The 24,639-nt window shown below is 43.6% G+C and overlaps 1 protein-coding gene across 2 annotated transcripts in view; it reads right to left on the bottom strand.

Moving 5' to 3' along the window:
- The window catches only part of AP3B1 (adaptor related protein complex 3 subunit beta 1), a 276,090-nt gene extending 257,005 nt beyond the window's left edge, over nucleotides 1-19,085 (bottom strand). For both annotated transcript variants that reach the window (XM_065406916.1, XM_065406915.1), the window contains exon 1: nucleotides 18,851-19,085. In XM_065406916.1, coding sequence (XP_065262988.1) covers nucleotides 18,851-18,981 — 131 coding nt within the window. In that variant the 5' untranslated portion in view covers nucleotides 18,982-19,085. The remainder of the gene's footprint in view (nucleotides 1-18,850) is intronic.
- Between the last annotated feature and the right edge of the window lie 5,554 nt (nucleotides 19,086-24,639).

Raw genomic sequence — 24,639 nt, 5'->3', positions numbered from 1 at the left:
CTTTTGCCAAGCAGATATCTAGCTTTAGTGGATTATATAGTTCCTATGTACACTTGCATACAGCGTAGGAACTATACAGTTAGATGGCATGTGGATAAACCATCATTAATGGGACTCTCTTCGTTCCCATGTTTCTTATTCTGATTTCAGTGTAACATGGCCACGGAGGTTCTACATCCTTTTTCCAACTTTCCTTCAGAGGAATGGCTCCCCTGACAGTGTATTCCTCAGGTGCTTTTGAAAATGCTGCTCATGCCATTATTTTACTAGTATAACACACTGGGAAGAATGCCAGCCTGCTTATACCTTGGTAATGTGAACTCATTTCTTGTATTGTGTGAACACTGAAGGATTCCCATTTGTTCAACTACTGTCTAGCACCTTTGCTTGAGAGGATCTGTCCCTCCCATCATCAAATATCTATTTTTAAATTCCTAGAAATATGACACTAGGTGATGGGAGTATTTGAAGCCTTCCTCAAATCCACTGGGAGGTTAATCATTCCAGAAACTTATGATAAATCAGGTGAACTTCCCCTTTCCTAGCTCACTCAACACTTAAGACTTCTTGTGGGGCCCACCTGCCCAAACAACAGTTGTCATTACAAGCCATCCCATTCTGCTTATGAATATACTGGGCGTGTAAATTGATCATATGCACCCATCACAGTATTCAGTTACATAGCAAGACCCTGGGGCCTATCCTTAACTGGTTAGAGCTGTAGACTTGTCATGGCAGCATCTCTAGGGCCACATTGAAACCTTGGAGAGAATCTTTCTTCCCAAATGGAACATGCTGTCTGCTACGGTGCTGCTATATGCCTAACAAGCTGAAACATGTCAATTAAATGGTCCTCTACTGCAGCCAAAAAAGGTTCACAATAGTGTCTAAACAGACCCTCCGCACAGCTCTGAAGTTTTAAAGTTAACATAGCTACCCCTGTGTAAGTCCTCAGGGCATTCTGCCCATTAGGTATCAAAAGACTCAAGATCTTGATTCCAGTTTTTGCATAGCAAGGTTTTCCATCTTAAGAGGAACAGACACCACCAGTACCAATAAAGAGTCCAGATGCACTTACTTAGTACCAAGTATCAGAGGGGTAGCCGTGTTAGTCTGGATCTGTAAAAAGCAACAGAGTCCTGTGGCACCTTATAGACTAACAGATGTATTGGAGCATAAGTGGGTGAATACCCACTTCTTCAGACGCATGTGGTACATGTTTGACAGTCACTGATGTATTAAGTAATGGAACTGAATTTAAATCCACATTCATCCACTTTAGAATTTATCCTGTGTGAGGAAGTCCATCCTCTGAACCAGTCTGACGATGAGGTTTTTGAAGTCCATAAAGCTAGCCCTTTTCCAAGTTACCTTGCATCTACCTGGTTCAAACACTTGAATTTGTGCCAATGCAAAGAATTACGTTTTTTCTGTGTATCTGCCTTTCAGATAAAATATTATGATTGCTGTATATTAAGTTCCTCAAGTTAAGGACAACATATGGCCCTACCCCTGAATATTTGCCACCTGTTCAATACTTCCCTTAGCTTTCCCCATCTCCTGTTTTGGATGGAAATCTCCATATTTTTCTAGGTTTACAAAAAAAAAGAAAAAAAAAACCCTTGCCTTGTATAGTTTCTCTGTTCCTCTACAATCCAATCTGAGTCTGCAGACACTACCCTTGAGCTGTTAGCCTCCAAAAGTAAACATCCACTCAATTCTTTCTTTTCTAAAGATACATTAAGTAAATAGTTTCCTCTTGAAGATAACATATGACTGGATTCTTACCCATCCACTCACCTCCCCCGAGAACTGGATTTAGAGAAGTTAGCATTTTAAAGTTAGGACTTGTCCAAACATTATCTGTATATCTATTATTACTATTACACTTCAAATTTGGGGAGATCTCCATTTCTGGCTTACCCAGGCAACAAAGTGGCATGTTCTAGAGCACTGAGGTACTGGCAGTTCATTTCAGAATGGAGATGAATTACTGGTGCCTCAAAGAGCCAAAAATCTTTGAATGCCAAGGGAGTTCTGCCATGTCTCACACTAAAGAGATGAGACCCTAAAACAGTAATACATTCAAAGGATATCTTCAGAGAAGCAGAATTACAAGTACTTATTCCTTCACCTCTGCAAACTTTGTTGCAATAGCATGTTATGGAAAGACATTTTAGTGCCTCCCAAATGTCCATAAGACTGAGTTCTCACTGACAACTGTAGTAAAAAGAGCCTGAGATATGAGGCCTGGTACAAGGGGCCTGGTATTAGGCCTCAGGCCTGAACTAAAAAGGCCTTGCTGATATAAAGCAAAGTTAGCAAAAGTAAGGCTATAAGCAAAAGTCAGGCCCTGTTAAAAAGCAGATGCTTGCCAGCAAGTTTACTGTCCAGTATATGAACTCTGAACTAGTATTGCTAGCATTGCTAAAACACACTGAATATGTAAACACATTCCAGCAGACTAGCACAAGAACACCCCAAGCTAGCACAAAATAAGATGGTTTGATTGAAGAGATGAATAGTGATATTTTGTCTGAAACATGAGGAGAAAGGTGCAAGGGGAGGTAACAAACATCATGAAACATGTAAGGTGATACGCAAGTTGTTTATCTCAAATTCTTTGTCTCAATCTATAAATGTTGGGATGCCTCGTCTAAACCCTTTGTCGGGCTGGGGGGAAGGGAGGAGGGGAGGGGAGGGCGGGGACGAAGTCCCAACATTCACTGGGTTGGTCCATTGTAATGGGCATACATGTCTTAGTATCCCTAGAGAGTCTATGGGGTGCTATTACCATGCTTTGTTGACAATAAACCTGGCCGAGCGCCTTTGCTGGTGAACTGAATCTGTGGTCTTCTTGGGCAGTTCAATCCAGGTCCACGGCGTCAGTTACCTGCACAGAGCTGGTACAACATACACGCAGCCAATTGACAACAGGTAATAATAATAAACAGCCAGAAATATATTGTAAACTAAACAAAGGACCTTTTTGGAGAAACTACTAAAAGGGTTGCATTAGAGAGGATCACATCAATAGATGATGGCCTTCACACTGACACATGAAAGTTAAGAAAGAAAAGAAAGATGATGCATCCACTGTACCTTTCTTGATATCAAGTTATTATTTTCAGTTGTGATAGATCAAACCTTGCAACAATTGCCACTCATTTTTGTATGTTACTTTTAGTTAATATTGAGGTACCTAGTATGTGGTTCACAGTACAGACTGTGTACCAGTGGTCACCAACCGGTCGATCACGATTGACTGATCGATCCTGGAGACTTTCCCAGTTGATCATGATCTCTGGTGGTGTAGTGGGGGCTGCCTGCCTGTCTGGGCCCCACGCCACTCATGGAAATGGCCAACACGCCCCCGTGGCCCGAGGGGAGGGGCAGGAGTCTCCGCGCGCTGCTCCTGCCTACAAGCACCACCCCCGTAGTTCCCATTGGCCTGGAATGGGGAACTGTGGCCAAAGGGAGCTGCGGGGGCGATGCCTGCAGAGAGGGGCAGCGCACGGAGCCATGTGCCCCCTCCACGGGCTGCAGGGGTACGATGGCCCCTTCCGGAAGCGGTGTTGGGCCGGAGCAAGCAGGAAGCCTGCCTTAGCTCTGCTGAGCCACCGACAGGGAGCCGCCCAAGGTAAGCGCCCACGGGAGCCCATGCCCCAATCCCCCTCCCTCCCGAAGCCAGTACCCCATACCCCCTCGTGCACCCTGAACCTCTACCCCAGCTCTGAGCCCCTCCCAGAGCCAGCACCCCATGCCCCCGCCTGTACCCCAACACTCTGCCCATCCCAGTCCATACCCCATCACTCTGCCCCAGCCCGGAGCCCCCTCCTGCACCCAAACTCTCTCCCAGAGCTTGCACCCCTCACCCTCTCCTGAATCCCAACTCCCTGTCCCAAGCTCAGCCCAGAGCCCCCACCCACACTGCGAACCCCTCAGTCCCAGCCCAGAGCCTGCATCCCCTCCCAAACACCAAACCCCTGCCCCTGAAAGTGAGTGAGGGTGGGGGAGAGCAAGCGATTGAGAGAGGGGGTGATGGAATGAGCAGGGCGGGGCTTCGGGGAAGGGTAGATCCTGGATTGCCCTTAAATTCAAAAAGTGATCTTGGGCATAAAAAGTTTGGAGACCACTGCTGTAGACTCAGCTTAGGATTCAGTACCTATATTATAGGATACATTCCAGCCAAACCATTTATCTTTGCTGGCTCACAGACCCAATAGAAACTGGCATACCACCATATTAGTGGGCATCGTGCCACTCTAACAGATGGGCATGAATCTAGATTTGCTAGTGAACCAGTATATGCATCAAGTTTGAATATTAGGGGTGTACTCCCCCTTAAAGAATTCCATAAATGGCAGTCTCTACAAGCTTTCCATGACTGGTTAAAAGATGTCAAACCAAAACTCAAATAATTTAAAAACTCCAAAAACACCTTTGGCAGCTGTTGAAAGCAAGTTTTTAGATTTGATGAATTTGGATTAATCTTCTGCATAGAGAAATAAGAATCTTAATGAAATCCCCATGTTAGATCAGCCCTCTGCACAAGGCTATGGCAAATTTCAGGGGGGGAGGGGGAGGAGAAAACAGTTTTGCAGTCCAGCCAACTTTCCTTATGAATAGCTCAGCAGCATACATAAGCCAGAACCGCAGGAAAAGGACCCTAATAAATTACAAGTGCATTTTGTCTGGCAATTCTAGTTTAAAGATGCAAATCACTAAAGTTGAAAATGCTTGTTATAAATTTTGCCATCTGTTGAAATGCTTAAATACTGTACCTATCTATCAGTAAATACTTATGTTCTTCATGTGGTTCGCCTGTAAAATTTGACATTTGGTTAAATATTTCAGTACAAGTTTTACTGCTACAAACATGCAGTTTCCAGGAACCAAATCATATTAAATTTTATAGTATTTATTGCATACATGCAAAATATGTATTTTAGCAATGTGATGAGAACAGATTTGTTGATAGTGAAGTTTCATCTGTTGGGCTGCAAATAGCTTCATGAGGCAGGACCTGTATTTTAGGACATGCATACATGTTCATTCTACAGCGCTATATTGGCAATATTTCTTCCCGATGCTAAAGGAGAAAACAAGGATTGGTTCAGCTCTTTTGCCCTCACCATAGAAGTATAGTACTGAAGCATAGCATACTACAGGCTCATTATGGTTAGTTATGAATTTTTTTGCTAAGTTTGCAGCAAAATAGCATATCACTATACTGCAGAAATTATTTCCATGTCTTTTCCAATAAGACATTTTATTTAACTGACCTAATCAAGCCAAAGCTTTCTAGGCCAACTCACTTTGGTCATTAGGATCTCTATCACTACTACTCACATATTAAGCCAATTTTCCATTCTAAAGGAATCAGAGCCATTTCTTTCTGATCCTGTTGTTTCTACCCTAAGATGAACAAGCCCTGCCATTCACCTCTGTGTTCTTGATATGGTTGGGTTGATTCAAGTAATCAGAAGATTTGTTAGAAGCAATGCATACTGAATACATTGATTATATTTCTCTCCTCTTTGGTTTGGGTTCAATCAATACAGAAGAAAGGTGAAAAAGGGGCACTGTACATTCCAATTTTAGTCAGAATGATCTCTCCCATTCTAAGACTTTCCCTTCGCCTCTCTAATCACAAACATTTGCTGCAAAAGCTATGGCTCAGAATTATCTTTAGCCGAGGCAAACATGTATAAAATAACTGCTTTCCTAAAATAACTAATACACACAACTTTAATCATTAATAAGAGCAATGTTAAATCTCACTCCTTTCTTATATTTTGTGCTGAATATTCATGCAAGTATATGGATCTTTGATACAGAACTTTTTGATTCTCCCTACCAAACTCCACCACTTAAGAGGCAAGCACGGCAGTCTTACGACATGAACACCACATCACTAAAATAGGAACCAGAAATCCAAACTCTCACAAACTCTTGAAGTGAAAGGGCTGGCAATATTGTTGATGTGACATGTTCACCCATGAAGGCAATGCATATCACTCTGCTCTCCTCTGATCCCTACTGGCCATCTCTGAAGTATTTTCAACCTCTGCAGGCAGAAACACTAAAAGATGAGAACTGAGGAATCCCCCCTTCTAATCTTAGCCTGAAGCCATCCCTTCCCCAGGAATTTGGGGAGGGAAGGCAACCTTCATTTGGCCCTTTTGTGAGTATGCACCATGATAGTCTTTGATTACATGATCACATACTTTTTTCCCCACAGGACCCCTGCATCATTCAGTGCACAGGATGGAGCATGTTCTGGGGATGAATCAGGATTGTGTAGTGGAAGCTGTTTTCTATAGGACCCCTGCCTCATTTGTTGCCAATGTTGAAAGGTGTGTAGTGAATAAGGCTGGGAACTGGAAGAGAAAGGATTGTTAAGGCTGCTCTCAATGCTGCCCTGGAGAACGAGGTTCTCTCCCCATCTCTGCCATAGCGTTCCTTTGTGATGCTAGGCACTTAAGCCAAGTTTTTCAAAGCTGTTCACTAATTGTGTTTTCTGCGTGCCCAACTTGCAAAGGGGATGAGTACTCGCAGCTGCAACTGAAATCAGTGCCGGATGTGTATTGCACTTAGAAATGCTTTATAATACTAAGTACTCTGAAAGCCAAGTCTTGGGCATCTCAAATTGGGCACTCAGAATTAGTGGATACTTCCGACCTTAATCTCTCTCCCTGCCTCAAATCCCAATCTGTAAAAAAAAGGATAAGATCCCCACGTCTCAGTGTGTTGTGAAAATGAATTTTAGTGTTTGTAAACCACTCAGATACTATGCTGATGAATGCCACAGAAAAACCATTGAAGAAATTAATAATTCTATATTCAGAGCAGGGTTTGAAAACGGTATAGTAAATAAGGCATGAGGACACTGAACAACAAGGAGAAAACAAAATATTGAATAGCTTGTCATTTGGTAAGTACCATCACTCTTGTCCACTGAATGAAGCTGGTGTCCTGTGAAAAATAAAATAATATGCAATAATGTAATTAAAAGACTATTACAACATACATTGGAGAGCCGAACTAAGATAACAAAGGCAACATAAATACTGGCATTTCCTACCTTTTGAATGCTTAACTTTACAACCTTAAATTTTTAATGTAATTTTGTGTATAATATTATTGGTTACAACTGTACTGCTTGTACATGATGAATATACTCAGCTTGTCATCTCTTGTACCAAGATAACTAATTTTTAGTTCAGTGATTAATATATCTGTCAGAAAGAGATCTGAAATAGAATTACCCTGAATTGGGTGTAAGACTGAGAGTTAAAAATGTATAGATCTTCTAAGAACCCCAACAATCTTTTACTACTAGAAGAATGAGATCTCTAGCATATACCTCCCAAAAAGAAGTCCTTTGTGATAACTGCATACAGCTGCTTAAGAAGCCACTCATCCTGCCCTCTATGCATCGTAAAAATTACACTAATAAACCACCCCCAATATTCTATTATAAACATCATCAGTTAGAACTTAGTTTAAAATTTGATGTATTAGTCTCTCCATTCACACCACATTGCCAAATTCTAATATGCCAAGTACTAGGAATAAGGAGAGTATTTTTTCCAGTTCACAGCTAATAAGCCATACTAATTAATATGCTAATATTTATACTTATGGAAGCCAATATCATTACCTGTGAGACCACACATTGTTTGTAGCAGATTTCTGTACTGATAATTTATAAGTCCATCATTAAAAAGTTGCCAGAAGGAAAACTGGAAGTTTGAAGAAATGGGCCAAGAACATCTGGGACTTTTGGCACCCAGGGATATTTGAGAGGCAGTTTATAGGATAAGCACATTAGCTGGATGTTTCTGCTAAAATGATCAGTAGCAAAACCGTTAATTAAGAAATTGATGTTTAAACAGCCAGCTTTAGGCTTCAGAGTTAACAATCCATTGAGATGACGGAGGACAAGTAATGCCTATCTGTGAGGTTGTTTCAGGCTGTCTCTGTAGTCCAAGAAGAAAGTCTCCAAGTTTACGCCACGATAATCTAAACAGACAAAGACTGAAGATAGTGCTGTGCGCTCTTGAAAATCCTGTCTTAACTACACTTCCACTGAAGTCTGGTGGAGCTTTACAAACAGGAGCAGTTAGGACAAAGGACAACACTAAGCACTTCTGGAAATCCCACCCTTAATCTCAGCGTTAAGTACAAATGTCCAACTGTAACTATGGAGTTATTATAGCATCTTAAAAAGTCAAGGGAAGATCTGCAGATTGTATCCCAAGAACAAATGAGAGTCACTTTGTAGTCTCCAGTAAAAAATTCTCCGTATTTTAAAAAAACAAGCAGAAGACCTAAGCTAATGACCATACCTACAGTGTTTTTATAAAAATAAAAAATAAAAAAAAGTATGCCATCCTCCACCTGGATTACAAATAGGGCTCCACAGAGAGGAATCAGGGCAGATAAATAGATATATATATATATATATATATATATATATATATATAAAAAAAAATCAAGATTTTATTTAAATTAAATACAGATTTATTTAAAAAAACATTTAAAATTAAATTTGAAAGTATGACTACCTATGTTAAGGCCTAAATTACTATAATCCACTAAAATAATTTAAATTAAAACAATAATATTAAGAAATACGTTTGCTGCCGAAGTTTTAGAGAAAGTCAAGCCACCTTTTGATAGCAGTGGCCTCTACTGCAAATACAGAGAATATTTTCTTCATTTCAGTTTATTCAACTGGTTGAGTTCAATGACTAGTTCATTCAAAGATAAAAAACCAACTAGGAGTTAAACCAGGAAAGTTTGTTTTCCTTTTCCAACCTATGAATAAAAATGTTGTAGGAGGATGAAATCTACTAGTTCTAAAATCTTGAAAGACATAGCGCTGGTCTACATTGAAAGCATACATTGGCGTAGTGAAAAATCTACACCCAAGAGACATAGCTATGCCAACCTAACCCTCTGCGTTGACAGTGCGAGGTCAACAAAAGAATTCTTCTGTTGACCTAGCTACCGCCTTTCAGGGAGGTGGATTAACTATACTGACGGGAGAACTCCTCCCATCACTGCAGTGAGTGTCTACACTGAAGCACTACAGGGGTACAGCTGTAGCTTTTTAAGTGTAGACATACCTGTAGCAACCAGGAATAATAATTTCTATTCACTAAATACAGATACAATAGAACCCCATTTATACAGTCTAATTGGGACTAAGACTAGATCAGATAATCAAAACTCCAGACACCCTAGAAAATGGGGAAAATGTGATGCTGCAGTGCCATCTACCGGCCACAGGAGAGATCACCCGCTTCAGACCCTGGAGTCCTGGGTGTTCTGTAAATATGGAGAGCCGAGTGCCAGTTAAGGGAGAGTCGGATAAAATGGTGGTCTACTGTACTTCCTTTAATACATCAACCTTTTAAATGCAAAACATGTTTTGATAAACTTTTTTCCCATCTATATCTATCTATCTCCAGCAAATTAAAGGTAGCTTTGTTTAATACAAATTTAAATGCTAGTTTTTGTGCATTTTGAATTTGAATTTCCATCCATGTCAAGCTTGATACAAGTCAAAGAAAAATAAATAAATCTAGTAAATAAGAAATGCATCATTCACCATTTTCTAACATAATAAAAAATTAAGAATCTGAGAGTGTAAATTAAGCTATATAATTGCTTGAACAAATGTCTATGGATTTAGTTCCTGGTTAATAAAAAGAAACATCAAACTGAGTGAAAAGGCTATATTTTAGTGGGTATCAAAATGGTTTAGTGGGTTGCCCATGAGAATCAACCTTTTTTTTTCCTAAATACAAAAATACCTAGAAACTACAAATGCAAACCCAGATTGAAGTTAGCGATTTAAATCAATCCTCCCTGAGAGGAATTCCAATTCAATTCTCAATACAAAGCCCTTGTGCAACCACCAGAGTTGAATACCAAGGGCGCACATATTACTTCCGTCCATTCACTGCAACGAGAATCAACTTGGACCTGGGAATTATCTACAACAACATCTCTACCAAAACAAGTATCAGGGGACAGCCGTGTTAGTCTGTAGCCACAAAAACAACAAGGAGTCCGGTGTCACCTTAAAGACTAAGATTTATTTGGGCATAAGCTTTTACCCACAAAAGCTTATGCCCAAATAAATCTGTCAGTCTTTAAGATGCCACCGGACTCCTTGTTGTTTTTCTAACAAAACAGTTTCAAATGGTTTGACCAGGCAATGTGTACAGAATTAAATTCAAACACCAGACTCTCTTCCCAACTATTCTTACTGGAGCTCTGCATAAGGGGTGGATGAGACAGCCACCCTCCCTCTCCAAAACTGGGGGCAAATAAGAAAAAGCTTCTGGTATCACCCTTTTGAATGATTTGCCAAGGGATGCATGAAAACATCCTACAACTGACCTATTAAGCACCACCACCAAAATTGTTCTTGACAATTAAATACTCATGTCATTTAACCATACTCAAGGAAGTAGTTTTGGCTTTTTGTTTGTTTTTTAATTTACTAAAGTCCGAAATCCATGGGTCCTCAGTGGCAAGTCAGCTGTAGATCACCAGCTCAGATGTACCTGCTGTCCCCCCCCCCCACCATTTCCCCCAGGTACTTCCCCACATCACCAGTACTGGAACTCCTCACGCTAGCCACTAATGGCTTGTCTAAACATGGAGTTATCCCTTATTGTGTCCACACATGGAGTTACTTATTCAGGAGAATTTCATACATAAACTAGCCCTAAGTTTGCTGATTGCAAATACTGCTCTAAAAAAAAGGAAGAGGTTGCTTGCTCTTCAAGCCCTTCAGTTACCACATCTTCCTCTCCCTCTGTGACGTTTAGAGATTTCAGAGGGAATCTAAGCGGTAAGATCAGACACACACACACTCCAGGAGCTCTTCAATTATCCTAACTTTTCCATGTTTATTTATAATTACACACACCACATATGTATACAGGACTCAGCAAGCCTGGTTTCTTTTCCTGGCTCTGCCACTAGCCTACCGCATGAACTTGGGCAAGTTATTTCACTGTCTGTTTCCCCACCTGCAGAATGAGAATTCAGAGATTCAGTTTTTTAGACTTGGAAGTACCACTGTGATTATCTTGTCTGACCCCCAGTATAATATAGACCATAGGACTTCTTAGAATTAATTCTTGTATGCACTCAGACTTTAAGGCCAGAAGGGCCCATCATGATCATCTAAGGGCTGGTCCACACTGGGGCGGGGGATCGATATAGGAAACGCAACTTCAGCTACGAGAATAGCGTAGCTGAAGTCGACGTTTCCTATATCGAACTAAAAGTACTTACTTCGGGTCCACGCGGCGCAGGCAGGCTCCCCCGTCGACAGCGCTTCCTCCTCTCGGCGAGCAGGAGTTCCGCAGTCGACGGGGGAGCGCTTCTGGGATCGATCTATCGCGTCCAGATGAGACGCGATAAATCGATCCCAGAAGATCGATCTCTACCCGCCGAATTAGGCGGGTAGTGTGGACCAGCCCTGAGTCTGACCTCCTGCACATTGCAACCCATAGAACCTCACCCACCCACTCCTGTAATACACCCATAACCTTTAGCTGAGTTACTGAAGTCCTCAAATCAAAATTTAAAGACTTCAAGTTACAGAGAATCCACCATTTACATTAGTTTAAACCTGCAAGTGACCCATGCCCCATGCTGCAGAGGAAGGCAAAAACAAACAAAAAAACACAACAACAACAACAAAAAACAACAGGGTCTCTGCCAATCTGACCGAGGGGAAAACTGGAAGGCTGTTCCAGAACTTCACTCCTCTGATAGTTAGAAACCTTCAACTAATTTCAAGCCTAAAAACTGGTTGATGGCCAGTAATTACTTAAACATATCTTTTAGGGGGGGAAATTGATACTTACTTCCTTTGTAAAGTGCTTTTGAGAGCTACAGATAAAAATCACTGTAGAAGAGTTAGCTATTATTATTACAGCCCCAGCCACTGATCCACCTGTGGCACACCAGCTGAGGAGTTACAGAACCAGAGCTAAGAGAATTTGTGGTGGGGAAGTTGGGTAAAGGTGCAGTTAATGTGTGTGTACGGAGAGAGGTCAGTTCAGCAGGAATCATGGCTAAAAGAAATGATGGGGGGAGAAATGACAGGGGAACAGAAAAATGACTCATTTGGCAAACTAAGAAGGTCTTCTAGCTAAGGAAATTATCACAAAGATAACAATTCTCAAAAATGATAGAAACCCCAAATGAATTGTTGTATAGTTGATATCAGTTTAGGTTTGGTAGCATGGGTGCACTCATTACTTGTGCAAAACAATCAACTGAAGCACACACAAATAACTGAATTTTCTAGAAACAAGGTGGTGAGGTAGTATCGTTCATTAGACAAACTTCAGTTGGCGAAAGAGACAAGCTCCTGAGCTCCACAGAGCTCTTCTTCAGATCTGAAATTTCTAGTCTAAAGAAGACCATAATTTACATTAATTTCCATTGGTTTTGATATGATTGGATTTCCATTTTCCTGACTGATACCCTTTTAGCTTGAATAGCTTGTTGAAGAGCTCTGTATGGTTCAAAAGCTTGCCTCTCTCACCAACAGTACCCCTGGGGGAATTCTGAGCCACAGCAAAAGCACAGAATCAGGGTGGATTTGATTTAAATCATGATTTAAATCACTAGTCAGGAAGACTCGATTTAACCATGGATTTCTACATAAAAGTGCATTCTTGTTGGTTGTTATAACACATGTTCATCACAACTCAGAGATAGATGTAGGTTTCATTTTTAGAAGGTACACACTATACATTTTTTAAGTGATTTATTTTGAAAACTTTTCAGATTAGTTTTACAGCTGTATCAGAAAATGAATGACTGTTTGGTTATTTCATTTACCAAAGGTAATTGAAGCAGATATTTATGAAGTCATTGGGAGGTGAACTATCTCCAATTCAACAGGTTACTCATTACTATTTGGAGGATTTTCTTGCCATGCTGTATTAGGAGGAGATCACCACCAGAAAGACATTTAAATTGTTTTATTTAACTAAAACAACAATGTTATGTGTTCTGGATTTTTTTCTTCAATAGCAAGCATATAATATTTTAACAAAACAAGCATATGCATTTTTAATTTAGTTAAACACTGACGTTTTTTAAAATCAGGTTTGTTTTTGTTAAAATTGTTTTTAACTAAAATAGTTAAATGAAATATTTTTAAAAAAATTAAATCGACTATGTCAGCCAGGTCAACATGAGAAACTTAAAATATTGGTTTCTGCAGCTAACTCAGTCATCTTCACCTTCATTTTCCTGTTCATTCATAATCTGGAAAAGAAAAACAAGCTTTCCTGCTTTTTCTTTCTACATCAGCAGAAACTACTGCTGTTAAAAGTGAGATTATCACTTCAACAGTCTCTGAATCCAAGTGCTTAAGTGACTTCCACCAGTTCACTGGTGTGACTTTCTTTAAAACATCATCAGCAAATACATATTTCTTGAATGGTTCACCCTTAACTCTGAAGTTTATTATAGTTGGGATGATTGCTGGATGTCCATGTCATAGCCAACTCCTCTTCTTCAGTAGTTTAGGTTTGATCCTGGTACCGAGTATTGAGAATATTTGCAAGAAAATGAGCTGGAGATATTGCTTGTCCCATTCGTTTTTTTTAGTGCTTGTAATTTAACTCTGTCATTACATATTTCTCTCTTTAAGATCTCACTCAGTTCCTTCCAAATTTCAACAGCGTCAGGAATAAAACAGCTATTTCCCTGCATTTTGTTCAAGGCTACAGAAATAGGCTTCAGGATACTCAGCATGTGTTCAATATTTCTCTTAAGCTTGAAAACTTTGGCTGTGACAGTGCCATCTATTTTTTCACAATTTTGTTCACAAACTGTCATCAGATTAGGCCAGTACTTGATATAGTGCTCAAAACAGTCCACTACTGAGTTCCATCGCACGTCTTGTAGGAGAGTTAGCTTGGTTCCTCCCACTTTTTTTCAGAGCAGCTGCTGCAAAGTGGTTGTTACGGAAGTATTTTGCAATTTCAACAACATTAGCCTTTATTTCTGGAACAATGAAGTCTTTGGCTAAGAGGTGTATCAAATGAGCACTGCAACCGTATGTTATTAGCCTGGGACTCTCTTCACTCTCTTCTAAATAATTTCTTCTCATCTTGGATACATTTGCAGCATTGTATGTGACCAAGCTGCATACGAGATATTTGAATTTTTTTTCCACAGATTGTTATAAATTTTTACTGCTACTTCTTGTAAGTATTCTGCCGTGTATTTCCTGATGTATCAAGTGTTTCTGTAAGGATGACATTCCCTTCTTCTGTTGTCACACAAGCATATACAACAGGATCTTGACCACCCATCAAGACTCAGGTTAACAATTTAATCCTAGACCTTTTGCACACTGATCAATTTCTCTTTCATACGTTTTACCCAGCAATTTGGCCTGCGACATCTGCTCTGGTGGGTGGACTGTATCCTGGTCTTAATGACTGAACCATGTTAATGAAGTGTGGGTTCTCAATCATGCAGAAAGGAGAGTTAGTTGCATAAACAAACCGGGCAATTTTTTATCAATTACCTCTTTTTGTAATCTGCTGGTTCTTATCACAAACTTATCTATGGTTGTTTCTGGATGATGGGGATTTTTTTTTTCTTTTTGCTACAGGTGATATACTGTGGCTATGTGACATACATGATGTGACTGAAACACTAGCATTGGCAGATAACTCTGAAACTATAGAAAATGATGGTGATCTTGAAGGTGGATAGTCTTCAGAATCCTGTATGTTGAGGATGGATTCTCCTAAACAAACTAAGTCAATGCAGTTATTTAATTATTACCATACTGCTCATTTAGTATCTCATACTACTCATTGCATTCACTGACACTCAGTACTACTTTAAAGGTGAAATTGTAAAAGGAAGATCTGCCTATTTCAGCTATTTATTTTTTATCACAACTGCATCTAAAATGATAGTACCATAGAGTAACAACTATATTTTCTGCTCAAACATGAGAATTCAAGAAAAGTCCAGAAGGAAGACAGGCAGTCCTTAAGAAAGAAGTATGAAATAAAAAAGTTTACCAACCTGAAGATCCTACATGTTCAGACATGTTCCTTTCATCATCTTCAATGCAGCTTCCTCCTGAGAAGGAACACTTCTCATGATGTTGTTTCATTCGGGCAACCAGGCCTTGCATTTCTTTGTTGCACTGTTTGCATTTTGCACACATGCCTGTCTTACCCACAGGTAGAAGAACTTCATTAAAATAATCCCAAACTGGGTCTCTTTTACGGCCTGCTGCCATTATAGGTTTTCCCTTCTAGTGAGAGAATGGTATGGTAGATCTCAAATCAATGAAGGCTACACTCAGAAAGACCTCAAGACTTCTGGACAAGGAGAAGAAGTCTGGAGATAAATGTGAGAAGCATATTCCAGATCTATTTCGCCCCCAACAATCTTCTATTCATTTAACTTTTTGAAACTTTGCACTTTTAGAGAGAGGTAAGGGACTGACTGTGTACACAAATTTGCAGAGGGACAATAGGGTTGAGGTCTGTTGTTTCTCACCTCTATATATTATTTAAAAACACTTTTGCTGTTATCAAGCATGTTATCTCTGGAGACACAAATCCACAGTTTGAGAACTGCAAAACTAAGCATCTCTGATGGTATCTTCTAGATTGAGCACTGAGTCCCATTTGGTAGATAGAAAGATCAACCTAAATAATCTATACAGAAGCCCCTGGAACCCCATAAGATTGGGTCCCTAATCCATGAACTATTAGAACTCATTTACAAAACTTTTCTTAAACATTACATGAATATATTGTCTCATAGTATAGAACTAGAATTTATAATCCCTATTCCATGGTGAGAGATCTTTGACCTATAATGTACCTTAATTCAAACTATCTTTAGATAAAATGCTTTTTGAGAAAACAACCTATCAAAAAAACCTGATTTAAATAAAAAAATCCAAATTAAATAAAAAAAAAAATCTGATTTTCTGAGGGGGAAGCAAAGGGAAGCCTCAAGAGCGGTCATGGACCCCTCCCCAGCAGGGTGGGTGCATCGTTTCCGGTACCCAGAGCAACCATCGGAGGGGATCCCCCCCCTTTGCCCAACCCCCATGCATCCAGACCCCCATACCCAGACCCCGCCTGTCAAGCCCCACCTCCTCTGCATCTGGACCCCCACCAAACATCTCCCCCCTGCATCCAGACCCCCTGCCAAGACTCACACTCCTACAACCAGAACCCCCTGCACTGAGGCCACCACACCCGAACCCCCACCCTGCCAAGCCTCCCCCCTGCATTCAGAGCCCACGGCATCCAGACCCCCGCACCAAGCCCCATCCCCCCGCACCCAGCCCTCTCCAGCCCCAACCCAGCTAATGGCTCCTACCCTGCGCCGGGCTCAGCTGCCAGTCCCGGCTGGGCTGGGCAAGGAGTACACTTCCCCTGCACAGAGCAGCCAGGGCCAGGTCAGACGCAACCCCAGAAACCTCCCCAAGCTCCGCAGCCCCCCACTTCCTGCGCCCATCACTCCTCAGCCACAGGGGAGGGGTCACTGTATGGGGAGCTAATCCCCCATCTGCCCAACCCCCTTGCATCCGGACCCCCATACCCAGACCCCGCCTGTAAAGCCCCACCTCCTCTGCATCTGGACCCCCACCAAACAGCTCCCCCCTGCATCCAGACCCCCACCCCTACACCCAGACCAGCCCCCGCTGAGCTCCCTGCACTTGAACCCCCATGCGGATGAGCCCCACCCCCTATGTGCCTAAACCATCCCATGAGCCCCCCCGCATCTGGACCACTACCCCACTGAGCCCCAACCAGCTGCACCTGGATCCCCACATCTCCAAGCCCCACTCCCAGCACCCGGACTCCTCCACTGAGCCACAACCACCTTCCCATGGACCCCCATGCAGAGTCCCATTGCTCCTGCACCCAGAATCCTCCCGCAACTAGCCCCTGTGCCTACAAATCCCCCCTGCATCCGGATCCCCCACTAAGCTGCCCGCACCCAGATTGCCCCACACAGAACCCATTCACCCCACACCTAGATACCCCCACACTAACCCCCTTCACACTTGAATCCTGCCAGGCTGAGCCTGCCTGCCCACACTTGGTGCACCTGGTACGGGGCTGCTAACCCTGGTGAGTTGCTTTACCTACTACTCCTGAGGGAATTCAGCACCAAAAGATTAAAAATTCTATGCACAATATTTTAAAATTCTGCAAGTTTTATTTGTGAATAAATAAATGTGGCGGCTCCAGGGTGGCAGTGGGGAGCACTGGCCACTGGCTGCACAGAGGTGGGAGGTCACCCAGGACATGGACCTCTGGGGCATGCCTGACCCTTGCATTGTGTCAGGGTCAGGTGCAGCCTCACCGCCAAGCCTGTGTCCTGGAGGGGTTGCAGGATGATATCCCACCTCCATGCCGCAGACTCTGTGGGTGCTCCGGGGCTGGAGAACCCACAGGGAAAAATTAGTGAGTGCTCTGCACCCACTGGCAACCAAGCTCACCTCCTCCTCCCGCCCTCAGCGCACCACGTCCCCACTCTTCCATCTACCTTCCAGCACTTCCCACCCGGCCGCCACCAAACAGGTGTTTGGCAGCGTTAGCACACTCCGGGCTCGGGGGGGGGGGGGGGAAGAGAGCAGGAACATGGTGCACTCAGGGGAGGAGGCGGGGCGGGGATTTGGAATAGGAGCAGGGAGGAGGTGGAGACTTTGGGCAAGGGGTTGGAATGGGGTGGGGGTCGAACCCAGGAAAAAGAGGGGAAGTTGGTGCCTATGCATGCAGCCAGTCGTCTGTGCTACCCATTGTCATGCTGGACCTCCACATTTATTTATTGACAAATAAATTTTGCAGAATTCCATAATATTGTGGAATATCCCTCAGGAGTACAACAGAGGTTGACTCAATAAACGATATTACCTGGCCCACCTAGTCTTTCTTGAACTCTGCTATTTAATACTAGATGTGTTTCTTGTCTTTCAGATTTGTTTGTTTAAGAGGATGCAGACACTCTGTGCCAGTATGTTTACACACAGTCTCCATGCTAAATCCAAGGATATTCTATTTCCTCAGTTTTGTCCTGAGACTGCTGTGCAAAACTAAACAACATCTTCCACATTATGTTTAACACCAACCCATAGAGATGTCTAATTTAAACATCATAGCTACAAGTGTCCCCGTAAGAATACTGGCACCTTTTGGAGCGCTTATTTACCTGTAAAAAGAAACTGATCTTTCACTAGCTTTTAAGCATCAAAACTGCTGATGAACTACAACCTAAAACAGATTAAAACTAAAACAATTTTAAAGTGTATTTTTGTTCTGTTATCTATTAACAAAAGACACCAACTGTTTAAACAGAGGCAGTAACTAAATGTTTTATACAGCAATCAGAAAAATGGTAGTCACCGATTTGCTACAAGAGCCCTCTTGGATAGTACCTATCACACTCAGAACTTGCATAGAAATGCCTGTACCATCAGGTACCAACTGGTTCTAAAAACAGTACCTGCCACCGGGGTACATTAATTTTGCATCGTTTTGTTTTCCTGGGGCTGTTAGTTCATGCAAACAGCTCTCCAAGGAAGTTGTTTTAGAAGTTGTGTACTAAGTACGTGGGTCTGTGGCGATCAACCAGCGGAGTCTCATTCAACATACGCAGCTGGGCATAGGAGCGCGGTAACGGTCAGTGTATGCCCCACACCCGGACTGTCTACCTTGCCCACTCCACCCCAACGCCGGACTCTCGCACGCCCTCCTGCAGCGCCCTCCCCAGCCGCCACGCTCCCCTCTTCCCTTACTTCTTGGTGTCGCTGCTGAAGAGCCCGAAGGCCGCAGGGACGGAGGGGGCTGTGGTGGGCGTCGCCTCCTGCCCCTGTTCCGTCGCCGCCTCCCCGCCCTGCTCATTGTAGCCAAGGCTGTTCGCGGACATGCTGCTGCTGCGGCTATTCACCTGCCGGTTGCCCTGTTGCCGAACGGAACGTACGCGCGCGCGCCCACGTACAGCGGACCGGACTCTTCCCGGAAGCTAACGGCAGCGGCTGGGGCCGGAGGGGGTGGGGTGTCACATGATGGGGCGGGGCTGCAGAAGCGGAACTTTCCCAGTCTCAGAGTTCTAACGTTACTATGGCAACCCATTTGCCGTCGGCCCGGAAGGAAAGAGAGGCGGCGCGTGAGGCTCCGCCCAAGCTGTTGGCGTGACCCGGCGGCGTGTGAGCGTGTGGTGTGACTCCCTCAGCCTCCTCCCTCTCCCCCGAGGGGAGAATCGGAATCCCCGTGATGGGGGACAAGGGAGGAATCGCCTTCTTGAGGCAACGTCCGGCCCCGAGCGGAAGGGAACAGTCTGGGCCAAGTGAAGATTTATGCTTAAATGTATTATTTTTGGCCAGCCGCACCGTCCACATGGCCTCCCCGGGCTACCGTACGGATTGGGGCTCCGGGGATCACTGCCCCCATCTGCACGCCCCCTCCTGCCGCGCCCCTTTACCGTGTGCCTGCAGCGGCTTTCAAGGGACCCAGTCAGGTCAAAAATAATATATTTAAAGCAGAAATCGTCACGTGGGTGCCAGTACTAGCCCAGGGTGTTCCCAGAATCTGCGTTCCTCCTGTGTGCTCTTTGGTTACCTTCTGTATTTCACTTAGGCCTTGATCCACCAGTGAGCCCCGTATGAACAACGGTTTCGTAGTAAAAACCCACGGGCCTTGCAATTTAATCTCATTCACTGCATCCTGGAAGCCTCTATTACAAATGAACCAGCCTTCCAAAGCCCCAGTCTTGCAATGAGTGAGCTGTGCATTCCTGCGTTGCAGGTTTCCAGACAGTGATGGCTGCTTGCTCCTCCAGTGCTTCTCTCATTCTGTAAAAAGCAACTAAGAGTCCTGTGGCACCTTATAGACTAACAGATGTATCGGAGCATAAGCTTTTGTGGGTGAATACAATGTTGTGGTTAGGTCCTATGATGGTGTCCCTTGAATAGATATGTGGACAGAGCCAGAAGGGTACCCAGAAGTCACCTACTACAAGACAGGCCCAACAAAGAAAATAGAATGCCACTAGCCGTCACCTACAGCCCCCAACTAAAACCTCTCCAGCACATCATCAAGGATCTACAACCTATCCTGAAGGACGATCCCTCACTCTCACAGACCTTGGGAGACAGGCCAGTCCTCGCTTACAGACAGACCCCCAACCTGAAGCAAATACTCACCAGCAACTACACACCACACAACAAAAACACCAACCCAGGAACCAAACCCTGCAACAAACCCCGGTGCCAGCTCTGTCCACATATCTATTCAAGGGACACCATCATAGGACCTAACCACAACAGCCACACCATCAGGGGCTCTTTCACCTGTACATCTACCAATGTGATATGTGCCAGCAATACCTCTCTGCCATGTACATTGGCCAAACCGGACTGTCTCTACGCAAAAGAATAAATGGACACAAATCTGACATCAGGAATTATAACATTAAAAAACCAGTAGGAGAACACTTCAGTCTCCCTGGTCACTCAATAACAGACCTAATTGTGGCAATTCTTCAACAACAAAAATTCAAAAACAGACTCCAACGTAAAACTGCAGAACTGGAATTAATTTGCAAACGACACCATCAAATTAGGCTTGAATAAAGACTGGGAGTGGTTGGGTCATTACAAAACCTAAACCTAATTTCCCCCTACTGTTACTCACACCTTCTTGTCAACTGTTTGAAATGGGCCACTCTCATTACCACTACAAAAGTGATTTTTCCTCCCTTGGTATCCTACTCTTAATTGAATTGTCTCATTAGACTGACCTCTCACTTGGTAAGACAACTCCCATCCTTTCATGTGCTGTGTATTTATACCTGCTACTGTATTTTCCACTCCATGCATCTGATGAAGTGGGTTCTAGCCCACGAAAGCTTATGCCCAAATAAATTTGTTAGTCTCTAAGGTGCCACAAGTACTCCTCATGGTCTTTCCTCAGCAGCCTGTCTTTGAAGAAATCATCATGTCCCCCATTGTTGCAGTTCTTTGTCTGTAAATGTCTGAGGATTGTGCGCTAGGTATTTGCAACATTCATGAGAACAGTGCAGAGCTCGGTTCTGTCAGAGAGAGTGGACAGCAAAAAGTGCTGTGTGGGTTTGTGGGATTTATTTTAAAAAGCATGAACAATATAGAATATGGATGGCATTATGGGATGGAGAAAGTTGCATGATGGGAACTTGATCCCTAGCTCCCAGAGATTGCTGTACAACTCATTTCTACCCTAAAACATTACAAAAATTTCCCCAAAGGCATTGTGTCTAACAGTGAGGGGTGGCACACTAGATACCTACTTGTGGTGCACTGCACTTTGCATTGACCCAAGCACTCCCAGTGAGTACACACAGCCCTGACTCAAGCAGTCAAGTATTCATGCACACAATATGCTAACTTTGGTGGCTGTATGCTGATGTAATTTGCATTGACCAAACTTTATAGTGTAAACATGGAATGAGTTTCAGTGGAGTCCCAGTGAAGGCCAGGATTGTGTGTATAGTTCACTGCAGGATTGTGACCTAAGAAAACTATTATCAGCTAATGCATTCAGCCTTCTACCTTATGCAGTAATCTTAGCATGAAAAAACAAGTGCACCTGCCTCCTTCTATTAATCCAGTGCTCCCACACAAGTCTCTGGGACCCTGATGTTTATCTTTGACTAGTGTGTAGAGGGCATGACAAATGTAGGAGGATAGGAATTCCCAGATCAGCTCAGACCAGTGGTTCTTCTAATCCAGTATCCTGTTTCTGCCAGTGACCAGTAATAGATATTTTCAAAGGGAGGAGGAAGAAACAGGGGTGGCGAGCTATATGGGCTCATGGTGCCCATGCTCCAGGAATATTCAGAGCCCGGGAGCCTGACTCCACCAATGTTCAGGGCCAGGTCTCTCTCCCGACCCCACCTGCCACCCCCACTACCCTCCCCCGGAGTGTCCCCGGAGGCCACCACCACCACCGGCAGTGCACGGGGGCTCAGGCAGCTTCCTGCCCAGCCTCGCTCCGCACCACTCCCGGCATGTCCCTGCAGCCCCGGGGTGCAGCTCCGGGGGGGGGGGCGAGGGAGGTGAGGGTGTCTCCGCACACTGCCCCCACCCCAAGCGCCGACTCCGCAGTGCCAATGGGGGCTGCGGGGGCGGCGGCTGCAGGCAGCAGTGCACGAAGATTCCCTGGCCCCCTCACCTAAAAGCCGCTGCCAGAGGGGTGTGCGGGTCGCTTTTGGGAGCCACCCAAGGTAAGCGCTGCACCCCTCTCCTGCACCCCAACCCCTTGCCACAACCCAGAGCCTGCACCCTCTCCTGCACCCCAACCCGCTGCCCCAGCCCAGAGCCTGCACCCCCCACCCAAACTCCCTCCCAGAGCCTGCACCCCTCCCACACCCAAACTCCCTCCCAGAGCCATAGGCAGGTGGAGAAGGGGGAGGCGGGACTTGGACCTGTTCTGGGCACCACCAAAAATTATACAAACCTGCCACCCTGGGAAGAAATGCTGAAGTGGGTAATGAGGACCGGATTAATCTTTTGTGGGCCCTGGTGCCCAGACCATGGCCCTGGCCCCCGCTCCGCCCCGAGGCCTATACCTGCTCGGCCTCTTCCCCCGCACCGAAGCCCCACACATGCTATACCCTGAGATCCTGCCCCTGCTTGGCCTCTTCCTCCTGAGGGCTTGCCCCTGCTCAGCCTCTTCCTCCCAAGACCCCACCTGTGATCCACCCCGAGGCCCCGCCGCTGCTTGGCCTCTTCCCCCCAAGGCCCCAATCGCCACTTGCATGGGGGGGAGAGGGAGGAGGTGGAGAGGGGCGAGCAGTGGGGAGGGGGGGCAGAGAGAAGCAAGCAGCAGGTGGGACTTCAGGGGGAAGAGGCCAGGTGAGGCCTTGGGGCAGAGCAGGGGGCAGGGCCAAGCCACAGTCCACGCACCAGGATCCCATCTGAGTGTGGGCATGGCACCATTGGTGCCATTATAAACCTAGTACTGTGGGCAATTATGGAATAAACTACCTGAAAAAGAACTCTGTGTAGCTCAAAAGCTTCTTTCACAAACAGAAGTTGGTCCAATGAAAGCTATTATCTCATCCATCTTGTACCTTTAGGGAAGGACTTTTCTAGCTCCTTCAGAGACTGGCTTATGCCCCGATGTCTAAGGGTTTATATCCCTTCCAATATTTTTAAATACTTAAACTGTGTGCATTTATTTTAGTCATTAATAAGAAATATCTCAACTATACCAAATTACCCATCATTTTATTGTTTATTGTAGGAGACATGGAAGAAGGAGGTCTTGAGGGCAATTGCCTTGCATGTTATTAGGCAGTGTGGAAGAAAACATATGGATGTGGAAAAAGCAGACGTTGTCAAGGCTAGCATCGTTGTCAGAGTATATGAGCGTGACGCAAAAAGACACACAAGCAGATAAGTTCAGAGAAGCGGAGCTGGGAAGGGCCTTGAAAGTGAAGATACAAAACTTTATGTGAAACATCTGTAAAAATACTTTTAAAACAGTCATGTTAGGAGACTGAGTTACTACATTCAGTTCTCTCTATCAAGGTTTAGACTGGGATATGGCACAGAAGTGCTAGTGATTGACCATAGACAATGTATCTTAATTTTTCTGGCTCTCTCTTCACTGATGATGATGCACCTTGGTAATTTGCACCTTTGCAAAGTGAATGCAAAAATTTATAATTAGTTATATTATCACATACAAAATACCACCCAATCAGAATTCTCTACTTATATTAATTGTTGGTGGCATTTTATACACACTTCCCACTCACTACACAGTGACTAGACAAGGAATGGTTAGACAAGGCTGAAGGCAGTAAAGAATCAGATCCGCTGCCTCTGAGTTTCCCACACACTCAAGTTTTTCCCTGAAATAAGCCATTTTATCTCATGGAAATTTCATTTCTATTTTACTGTCTCCACAACTGCTACTTGTATGATATATTGTAACTTACACAGTTTCCTAACCTTTGTATGCATAGGCCGTAAACAACTATGTAATGAACATTGTACCCTAAAATTAATTTTAATTATACTGTATCTCCCTAGATTCTGTGGAATGGGGGCTTGTTAACAGCATTTAAGAGCTATAACATCTGAATTTTATTTATTACAAGTTAATGTCTTGTTATCTAATAAAGCTAAAATAACTTTGTGCAATCTGCAGAAGGGTATTTTTTTCATGTTTTGACATTAAATTAATTCATGTGCATTTTGTATTTCTAACTAAACTAATCTGCGCATCCTTGTATGGTGCCCTCTTGTGGATCAGATTATGAATATATTATTGTTGTAATGAGAAATTATGGAAAAAATGTTCTGCGGTTATCTTCAATAGTGTTAACATAAATTGATTATTTAAAAAATTTAAGGAACTCAATCCCTGTTTAACAGAGGAAATTTAAGTTATTAAATGCTGCACAGCTGATCATTTCTGATTGACCCATCCTACTATTGAAGATCACTTACAGGTATTTACGGATCCAATCCTTTGTGTTTTTAATTCTTTCTTTCATCCACATTTCAGTGAGGAAGGGTGAGCAACTATATGACACGAA

Source organism: Emys orbicularis, chromosome 6 (assembly GCF_028017835.1).
Source record: "Emys orbicularis isolate rEmyOrb1 chromosome 6, rEmyOrb1.hap1, whole genome shotgun sequence".
Classification (NCBI taxonomy): Eukaryota; Metazoa; Chordata; order Testudines; family Emydidae; genus Emys; species Emys orbicularis.
Note: the sequence above shows the minus strand (reverse complement) of the source record. Positions and strands in the feature narration are given on the sequence as shown.